Genomic DNA, 10,780 nt, shown 5'->3' with positions numbered 1-10,780 from the left:
ATACCCAAATTTAAGCTAACTATTGTATTTTTTATTATCAGTAGCTAACACATTATTAGCTACTGAAATACATAAATAGATTTTTTTTAAATTTTAGAAAAGTTAAAATTTTACTACTTTTTCAAGTTCACAATAAACACAATTGGTAACAAATGATTGACCATATATAGCCAGTAAGATTGGAATCTTAAAAACTAAAAAATAATTTTTAATATATTTAGCTTAAATTGGTTTAAAAAACAAAAAAAAATACATTTAGGCAAAAAGTACCATTTCTACTACCTTTTCAAAAAAGTTTGGAAAAAGTACTTTTTTTTATTCATTTTCAGAAAAATCTCACAAAAGAGCGTTAAAATACATAAAATTGATTTTTTTAAAAAATAGGTTTAAAAAACAAAAAAATAAATTTTTTCAAAAAGTACCATTTCTACTACATTTTAAAAAAGTTTGGAAAATGTACTTTTTTATTTATTTTTAGAAAAATCTTACAGAAGAGCGTAATAAAATAATTTCAGTATTGTTTTCGGAAAATGTATTGAAATCCAAAAAAATTACAGTTTACAATAAGTACCTTTTTTATTAATTTTTCATACAATATTGCAAAAGTACACAATTTTAGTCTTAGTAGTATTTATAGCTGAAATGTAGTAAAATACTTTTATATTATCGAATTCAGATGAGATATTTGAAGGTTAAAAAATTATTTTTTTTTATTTTGTCCCTTTGATTATATTTACTACTTTTATGCAATGGCTCATATTTATTTAGTACCAAAATTTCTCCGAGTGCATCTATCTACTCACTAATGCAATGCTTATAAATTAAGAGGGCGTGTATTTGGCCACTATTCATTCCCAAGCTATTCGTTAAGGTAAATAAAGATAAATAAACTTGTCTTGTTTCTTAAGTTTCCTGTTGAATAGATGGCAAATGTGCCAGCCATTGTTTAGTTTTGCTGGACGGATGCAAACAAAAACTCTGACATACACACAGCTGCACTTGCACGTATTGCAACTTAACCATTGTTACACAAACACATACCAACATAAATTAACGTAAAAATAATTAAATATTTCTTTCCAACATACAACAACTGCGTTTTAATCAAATTGAAATTTAGAATTGTAAAGAACAGAAAAAAACAACACAATGGAAACATGATGGATATTTTGCAACATAACCACAAGACGCCAAACATAAAACTTGTTACTACTTAATTCAATTAGAAGTTCTGTTTTTTTTTTTGCTTTTCTTTTCAATTTAATTGAAAAAGTAGATAAAACAAAGTGATTAAAAAAAATTACATGATGAAGATAAATTGTAATATTAAAAGGTACAATGATCAAAATATTCAGCCATAATTTACATTCGTAGATCCCAAATCAATCGCATTCTTGGGATGAATTATCGATAGTGGACAATTCAAATGAAACAAATGCCGGAGAACAATTTTAGACCTTCCGAGCCACCCTATTGTTTATACATATAAAAATTGCAATCAAACAAAATTCAATATTAAGTAATTACACAAATATAATTGCTTATCTTTAACTGTACTTTCCTGACCTACAGATAACCATAACAAATAAAATAATTATAACAAAATTTATTTATTTTATTAACTAAATTCAACAGTATTTAAAAAACCTTCAAACTATTAATAACATAAGTATCAGAAAAATATAATGGAACGTTGGCAAAATAAATTAGCGGTTGTGACAGGAGCCAGTTCTGGCATTGGTGCTGCTATTGTTAAGGATCTTGTTAAAAATGGTTTACTAGTGGTGGGTCTGGCCAGACGTGTTGAACGTGTCCGGGAAATTAAACAACAATTGCCTGTACAGCTGCAGGCGAACCTAACAGCCCTAGAATGTGATGTATCCAGTTTGAAATCGGTTAATGAAGCATTCGATAAAATCATCTCCCTCTTTGGCGGAGTTGATATTTTAGTCAATAATGCTGGTTGCATGAGTAAAGGCAAATTGTGTACGGGAAATCCCGAAGAAATCCAACAAGTTTTACAAACCAATGTAATGGGTGTAGTCTATTGTACACAAAGGGCTTTCAAATCAATGAAAGAACGTAATTTCAATGGTCATGTAATATTGCTGAATAGTATATCTGGTCATCGTGTAAGATGTTTGCCCAATTACGTGCCGGACAATAATATATATGCACCTTCGAAATTCGCCATAACCGCCATAACAAAAATCTATCGCCAAGAATTTAAAGGCTTGGGTACTAAAATTAAAATAACTGTAAGCCTCTAAATAACTTTAGCATTATTAAACTGTTTTTGAAAATTAATTTTTTAATTTTTTTTAGAGCATTAGTCCTGGCGCAACAGAAACAGAAATTATACCCGAAAGTATGAAGCATACTGTGGCTGCTCTGCTAAAACCAGAGGATATCTCACAAGGCATTGTCTATGCTCTTTCTACACCACCGCATGTTCAAATACATGAAATGACTATTAAACCAGTTGGCGAAATGTTTTGAGCAGTTACGCTACTTTTGTATGCTAGACAAATACCAATCAAATTATGATTATTTTTATTTTTTTGATCGCAAAACTTTTCTTATTTAATTTAATTTTAAATAAAAAATAAATAAATCTATATTTTTCATAAAAAAACTTAAATTTGTTTATGTTCTTAGAATATTAACGAGCTTCTTTAATGAATGCTGCTAGACATTAGATTGGCAATAAACAAACAAAAGGCAAATGAAACATGAAACGAACAAAATTCCCCTGTTACAAATAAATATGAACTTTAAAGAAAAAAAAATGGAATAAAAGAAATAATATGAACGTGAATTCATTGGGTATGATAATAAATTATCTAAGCTTTTTATTACAAAAAGAAAAAAATTTAAATAAAGTGTACCCTTCAATGCAGCCTAAAGAATGTGATAGTAGGTTAAGTTTATCTTTGTATTCGAGACTTTTTGAGAAATTTAGTAAAATTTGGTTGCGATAAAATTATATCTACTTCCCAAAACAACAAAAAAAAACAAGTACGAGTGATATATTCGATTTTCTACAGCTCCCCTCCGACGCCAAGGCAGATTTCACCCAGTCCATGTAAGCCTTCCCTGCATGGATGGTCCAATAGATAATTTTCGTAATTGAAAACACATTTTTGTTATTTTTTGTGTTTCAATTATGAAAATTATCTATTCAATAATTTTTGTATTTGAAATTCAACCAATAACGAAAATTTTATATTCAATTGTCAAAATAATCAAATTCAAAACTCAAAATTCAATAGAAAATATCAAGAAATTTAGTTTTTGAGCAAATGAATACTTGATTTAATTATGAAATAATTGAAACCAGTTCAATATGGGATAAATGTTTGAATTGAAATATAATTTTTTCTGTGCGGATTCAACCTCCGTAGCCTCACCCACTACACGGTAACAACGAATTCCCCCGCTCGCAAAAAACAATCAAGGAGGGGCTTCGTACAAAGCCGTGCCGCGTTTGTCTGCTCTAGGTTAGGCAAAGGCCCGTTTGGCTGAGCTGGACATCTCCGACCCTCCCACCAGTACAGATGCAGCGGACTAAGCCGCATCTGTCGCGCCTAAACGAAACGTTCGAAGAAGGAGCAGCTTCAACAGAAAAACCAACAGCCGAAGACTAAACGTCCAAAGCAAGATGCTCGTGCGATTAGAACGCCATACAGTGATGTAGCTTGCAATCGACAAGAGTGTTGAAGACGGGGCTATCTCCCAGGAGACATGGGTAATGATCCGTCAGGATATGCTGGGGGTATACTGGAAAATTCTCAAAGAGAATCTTGGCCCAATTCCTAGAACTACCAATTGCGTCCCCAGGGGAATTGAGGCCTGGCGCGAAACTGGATGTGATCCCTGCAAGTGGGATACATCGCAGACTGAGATCAATCTCAGTCATTCCGGCGGAACCACATGAAATGAGGAGATCCCTGCGTACATTCAGAGCGGGAATCCTGACCTACCGACCCAAAACTGAAAAGTGGTCAAGGTTTCTGCTTCTTCGATAGCATTCGGCTGTGTATCTACCGCGGTGACGACAAGATCGACCCCGAAACTTCTGGTTTGAAACCAAAAGCTCCTCAGGATATGGACTGCACAAAAACCGAGGTTGAACATTCTAGTTTTTTCGTTAGATAATTCATGAAACTAATAGAAGATGGCACTATGTACTTATATAAATATTAACAGCGAGTTGTGAGTCAGTCAGTATATCGTATCGATTTAACCCTCTAACCAGCAAACTTTAAAAAGCTAAAAAAATGTTGTCGAATCATTTTTTTAGGGTAATTATGACTCAATAAACTCAGGACAGACATTAGCAACTAAAAGTTAGTAAAACTTTGATTTAAAACAAAAATCACACAAAATTGTACGTGCTAAAATTATGATATCACTCACAAAACTTCTGACAGAACAAAAACTAAAAGTCAGAATGCATTTCGACCTTCGAGGGAAATGTTAAAAAATCTGTAACTAAAGTCACAGTTAAATTTAAGACAAAAAATTATAATTACTCTTTGAGATAATTGGTGTTTTGTAATGCATGCCTTGAGGCACTCTTGCCGGTTAGAGGGTTAATATCAACTGTATTACCATCATCAGCTACATTCCATCTGATGCCTTCAGCTTGAGCTCCTTAATTTCAGAGTGCGTAAATAATACAATACAATTCTATAGCAGTAGATGAAACATTATTCGACTTAAACCTTAACAAAATCTTAAGAATATCCCAAAAACCAACAACGATATAAATAAAATAATATTAAAACTGATATACATACATAAAACAAAATATCAGATGATAAAACAAATGTTTAACAATAAAGAAAAACAACAGAAACAGCAACAAAATTCTTTAGCACCATTATTTTGTGGCTGTGATTAGGGACCAACATTTATTTTAAAATTCACTCAAGTCAGGCAATTCAACTCCATGTAAGATTGAACATATTACTTGCAAGATTCCACAATGTAGCCGCAATTTTAACTAAATAAGTCTGGTTGGTGGTGGTGAAACATAAAAATAACAAAACATAAAAAGAAATCGCGGTTAAAAACGAAAGACTACTTAAAAGAATGGAACAGGAAATAAAAACGTATTTTAAAATGAATATAAAATGTTTATAACAATTTGTATGTGCTTTTTTATGAAATTTTTTGCAATATGTGCAGAAAATGTCTTTTGGTTTAAATGTCAAATAAACATATAAACAGAAAACAAATTTAAGCCAATTTTATATAAATGACAAAATAACATACAGATGTTAGTTACACGGTGCTACGATGGAAAAAAAAACTTCGAAATCGACCTAGCGTGGGTTATAGGGCTTGCCGATTACATTAGAATTTGTGTGAAAAAATTTCAGAAACACCCTCAAATTCCGAAGTTATTCTGCAAAAACCGTTTTCAGTGATGTTCGTCGACTTATCGATATTCAACTCAGTCAGTTTCTGTCCCACTTTAAATTTTTTAACGGGCTTGGAAAGAAAACTGAATGCGCTTTAAAATGACGTGTACATTTGTTAGTTATAAGTATTTTTTTGTTAAGAATATCTAAAAGAAAAACAAAATTTATCAACTTTTTTGATTTTAGTCGCTTTTCATTGCTTATTTTGATATGGAAGCTTATAAAATTTTATACCAATGTATTAAGGAAATTTAGTTCTTAACAAACCATATGTTTTAATTATTCAAATCGGATGAAAATTGTAAAAGTTATTCAACTTTTCATTAACACCTTTTTTAGTATTTTTTCCCCCAGCCCATATGAATAAAAAAACTATACAGAAATAAAAACTATACAGAATAACTTTTGCAAGTATAAACCATTTTAATAAATAATGTCTCATTTTTGTCTATATAAAATTGTGAGTTTTCAAAATAACTCAAGATTTTGAGGGTGTTTCAAAATCTTTGAAAACGGTTTTAGTAGCAGAGTCATTTTGTAGCAGAGTGTTATTATTAAGGGAATATTTTTTTAATGCAACTAAAATAAATTCAAATTATTAACGATTATTAAAATATGTTATACTAAAAGTTTTCATATTATTTACAAAAAACTTTAAACAAATTGAAAATGCTGCAAGATGCTAAACATATTAAATTTTTTAAATGTTACATCAAAATATCTAAAAATATTTTGATTTGTATCCATTTTTTTTTTGCAATTTTTCAAATTGCATTGTAGTTTTATCGGACGAAGGATCTCAAAATCCTTTCAATTGCTTAAATAAGCCTTTGTGGCTTAAATTACCTCTCAACACTTAAATAGTTATTTAAAAATCATGCATGGCACATACGCAGATAAATTGCCTACATTTCGTTGTTCTTTCATTAAGAATGTCATTATTATGGCACATTTGGCAACGGAAATTATTTATACATCAGTTAGAAAGAACAATAAATTGCAAATAGGATCTTAGTCAACTTACATACACATATACACCACATACTTCTAAAAAAGTTATACAATGAGCCATAATTTCTAATGAAAGAAACAATAAAAATGTCCTTTAATTTTGCGCAACACTCTCACACAATCACACACAGTGTGTAATTCTTATGTGCAGATATCCATGTATGTGTATCCGGTTATCACACATGTTGTGGCATTTCTTAAGCATTTAACAGGAAAAAGGTTCTTTCTGAAACAGCTTAAATATGATACAAACTGTATTTTATTCTCGGTTTTTGGTTCTTGATTTTGCCTTCTTCTTATTCGTATTATTATTATTATAGTCGGCCATACTTTGGGGTTAATTTAGGAAATCATTGCTTTGGATGACATTTAATGAAGTCGTTTTTCTCACAACACTACACAGTGGAACTGATTGGGTAGTAAATGCTAAACAATTACATGTAGTAAATAATGTAATAACATAACTCTCTAAACTCGAAATTTCAAACAAAATGATCTACCTCTAAACTTATAGGATTTAGCTAAAAATTTCAGCATTTGGATTTCAGATATTGAAGAACAAACACCGAAAATCGAATAAGGGCCAACATAATGGACACACCTCACTACATCAGCCTAACTAGACTTTTGCAATATTCACAATATTTTGACTTTTTAACTAGAAACCAATCAGGTTATATAATTTGACTTTAGTTAATAAAAAGCAGTCAATAAAATAAGGACTGATATCGTAAAATACTTAACACACATTTTTCATTAAAACTTTTAACTCAAGTAATACTCGATCGATTTTTTTTTTTTTTTGATCAAGTTACCTTTGTACAGCTTGTCAGTTATTATGTTTAATGTCAATTATGTTCATTTGTTGTTAATCTGATTAAAATGTACTAGAATTATTAAATATTGTCAACAAAACCCAACTTGGTCCTACAAAAAGTTGGCCAAACAATCAAAGGTCTGCTATCAAACTGTTTACAATGTTATTAAACAGTATCGGAAGAACTTGTTCGTTGATATAAAACCTGGTTCAGGTAGAAAGAATGACGTTTCTGAAGCCAAAAAATAGAAAGCATTTTCAAAAGAGCTCCCAAAACCTCCGGTAGGAAAGCAGCCCGGTTAGGTCAGTACTAGGATTATTTGGTACGAAAAGTTAAAGGTTTAAAAGCATACAAGGTTAAAAAGTTTCTGACAGGAACTCTGCTAAAAATTTTAAGGCCAAAGACAGAGCAAGGAAATTGAAGTCAGATTTTATACAAAAAATATACCAGTTGCATACTGGATGACGAAATGTATGTATGGAAAATTTTTCTCAAAATGTTCTTGGTATGGAAAGCAATATATAGATGCGGCAAAAAAGCCAAACATTTGTTACAAAGGGCTCTACAAATACCGAAATTTATAGCAAGGAATGTTTACAAAAATGGATGTTTCCATTCATAAGACTTCTTAATGTGTCCACTTATTTTTGGCCTGATTTAGTATCTGTCACTATGATGAGAAAGGACTGGAGTGAACAATAATGTGGTATTTGTACCAAGAGATGCAATTCCTCCAAACTGCCTGGAGCTGAGTCCAGTGGAGAGATATTGGACTCTTGTTAAAAGAGAATTGAAGAGCACAAAAAAGTGTGGTAGATTTTAAATGGAGAAGGACAACCTGTTCGAACAAAGTGACATAAAGCACTATAAAAACCATAATGGAAGTGTTTTCGAAAAAGTTTAAAAATTTCATCATTAGTGATTAGAACTATACAAATATTTTTTTTGTAAAGTGTAACAATAATTTCAATCAAATAAAAAAAGATTCAAAACTATAAGTTTAGTGGTTTAATTTTTATTAACATATATGCTTAGCTTAGAAATTCTATAAAATATATTGTTACGAATTTGCATTAGAGATTTGAATTTAACGGTCTGTAGCGACTGCCAGCAACATTCATCATGTTTATAAACATGGCCATCAGTAGAAGCTTCTACTTATTAAAAATGTTTATAGCATTGTTTGTAAGTATGGCAAGACTAAATGTTTAAGCTGCTAACATTAACATTGAAAGCTCTAGAATTCGAGTATTCTAGTTTTGTCCGCTAAGAACAATCTAGGCTACTCGAATGAAGATGGCACTGTCTAAAATAGTGGCTGCTGTGCAGTATTGAAGGAGTTTATCATAGACGTTATTAGAGTTAACATCAACTGCATTCTTGTACATTATAAAGTGTAATTTAATTATAAAGTGTAATTTAAACGTGTATAAAAACACTAAGTGGCTATTTAAACTGTTGTTGTGTAAATTTGAATTCATAAAGAGTTGTTGCAATTTTAAACTACTAAACTGCTTTTATTTGCAATCAAAAGCATTCGGTTTATTTAAAGGGAAAAAAACACCGTTTCTAAAAGGTAAAAACGTAACAATATTTATTTCTTAAGATTTCCCAGCAGTTAACTCTTTGAGGTGGTCATTTTACTAACCACATTTTCTATAGTCTTTAAAACATAGTTTATTGGCATCTATTACCATTTTGCTAAACAATTATATTTTTTGAAGTCATCGTTTATGATTTTTTGCAAAACATTGCCGTCAGCGTACTCTGGTTAGATAAATATTTAATTTGAAAATATTGTAAAAATCTGTTTTTTAAGAGACTTTCCCGCATTCAATAAAAAAACACATAGTGTTTATTGTTCATCGAATTCAGTGTTACTTTGATATATCGGTTGTTTGGTCAGAAAATTTAGTCAAAATTATTCGATTTCATAAAAAAAATTTATACGAAACAAAAATTTTTATCATAGTTATTTTTAATGCCACCCGCCACGGTGGTTAGTAAACAAACCACTAGGGTATTCGAATTATTCGATTTTTCTCTTGTTCGAATAAAACGAATAATTCGAATAAGAGATTTTAACGTTTAATATTAATCGAATTATTCGAATAATTTAATTTTTTTTAAAAAAGTAGAGAATGAAGTTCTGATGTCGGTTTTTTAATATTTTATTGTTAAAGAAAAACAAAAAATAACGTTAAAGTTAACAATTCAAGTATTGATAATGTTAAAAAACATTCGAAAACAAAGTCCATCATTAAATTTTCAACAGAAATATTCTGATCTGATTCCCTTCCCAACAATCTACAAAATAATTGGCTAGCAAACATAATAGTTTCAGTTTTGGAGGTATGCTTTAAAAAATTTGAGCTAGTTGGACATGATCCTGAATTCAAATACAATATTAACGTATTAAGAACTTTTTAGTAAATTAATTATTCACTATTTCAAAATTATTTATAACAAATTGTATTATACTCTGAAGCCTAATTTTGAACGTTGCCGAATCTTTCCTTAATAAAGTGGTCTTGGGGAATTACACACAATTACCAATGTTTGATATCATTTATCATTCGATTTATTAAATATTTTGCAACACAGTTAATAACATTGGAGAGTTGTAGGAGGAAGGTTTATTTTTCAAGCAATGGGTTATTTGAGTGTCTCTGGCTCTGTCAATTAGCTTTCACTTGCAACCGTATAAAAACTAGTTACATCTGCTCAAGTAACCAGTTAGGTAACTAGTAATGTAACTGAATCTATATAACCGGTAAGTGAATCCAATGTATTGACTATATTGGACCAGCTATCAGACAGTCTCATTGTAATCAATAACGGTAAAATTACACCCTGCTTATGACATGTACCTGTTAAAATAACTAGTCACGTAGCCAGTTATGTAACTAGTTGTCACCCTAAAACTGCTGGGCTATTCTTGAAATTCACCCCACTGTGCCACATAAGAAAACCATTTAACAATAATAACAACTGTCCAACATAAATACACTCGCACACATTCTAACATATCTGTGTACACTTGATATGAATGTGTATGCGTATTTTTAAGGTTTACCAAGATAAAATGCAGGACCCATCTATTGTAAACGAATACTCGGTATTGTATTGTTAAAACTATAAGAAATCGTAAATTTTCCCAATGTACATGAGTGGATGTGGGTTGGATGGGTGTGTGAGCAACCAATAATAATGGACTCTTTAGAAATTTATGTAGAAGTTAATATTTTCTGAAACATTTATGGTCAAAAGCTTAGACAATAAAATATCAAACAATACAAAAGAATGTCGTAACGTATTTCTATTTTTTTTTTCTCTCTCGTTTGTCCTCGGCCTGGTCTGGTTAATCAATAAAAAAAAAGAAAGAAAGAAATACTTGATGCATTATTTGCGTTAAGATTTTGGTAAATAATTGTTCAAGGTACTAGAGTTTTGGTCATAAAATCATGTAGAAATTTGTTGTATATGTATATCTTAACAGAATAATAAGTGCACTTGAGTAGG

The 10,780-nt window shown here is 30.5% G+C and overlaps 1 protein-coding gene across 1 annotated transcript; it reads left to right on the top strand.

Moving 5' to 3' along the window:
- Positions 1–1,661: 1,661 nt before the first annotated feature.
- On the top strand, positions 1,662–2,557 carry LOC135957677 (farnesol dehydrogenase-like). The gene is made up of 2 exons (XM_065508462.1): positions 1,662–2,258; positions 2,326–2,557. The coding sequence occupies exons 1-2, from the start codon at positions 1,686–1,688 to the stop codon at positions 2,497–2,499; spliced, it is 747 nt and encodes a 248-aa protein (XP_065364534.1). The 5' UTR covers positions 1,662–1,685; the 3' UTR covers positions 2,500–2,557.
- Positions 2,558–10,780: the final 8,223 nt, after the last annotated feature.

The sequence above is a fragment of the Calliphora vicina genome, chromosome 4 (assembly GCF_958450345.1).
Source record: "Calliphora vicina chromosome 4, idCalVici1.1, whole genome shotgun sequence".
In the NCBI taxonomy this organism is placed as follows: domain Eukaryota; kingdom Metazoa; phylum Arthropoda; class Insecta; order Diptera; family Calliphoridae; genus Calliphora; species Calliphora vicina.
Note: the sequence above shows the minus strand (reverse complement) of the source record. Positions and strands in the feature narration are given on the sequence as shown.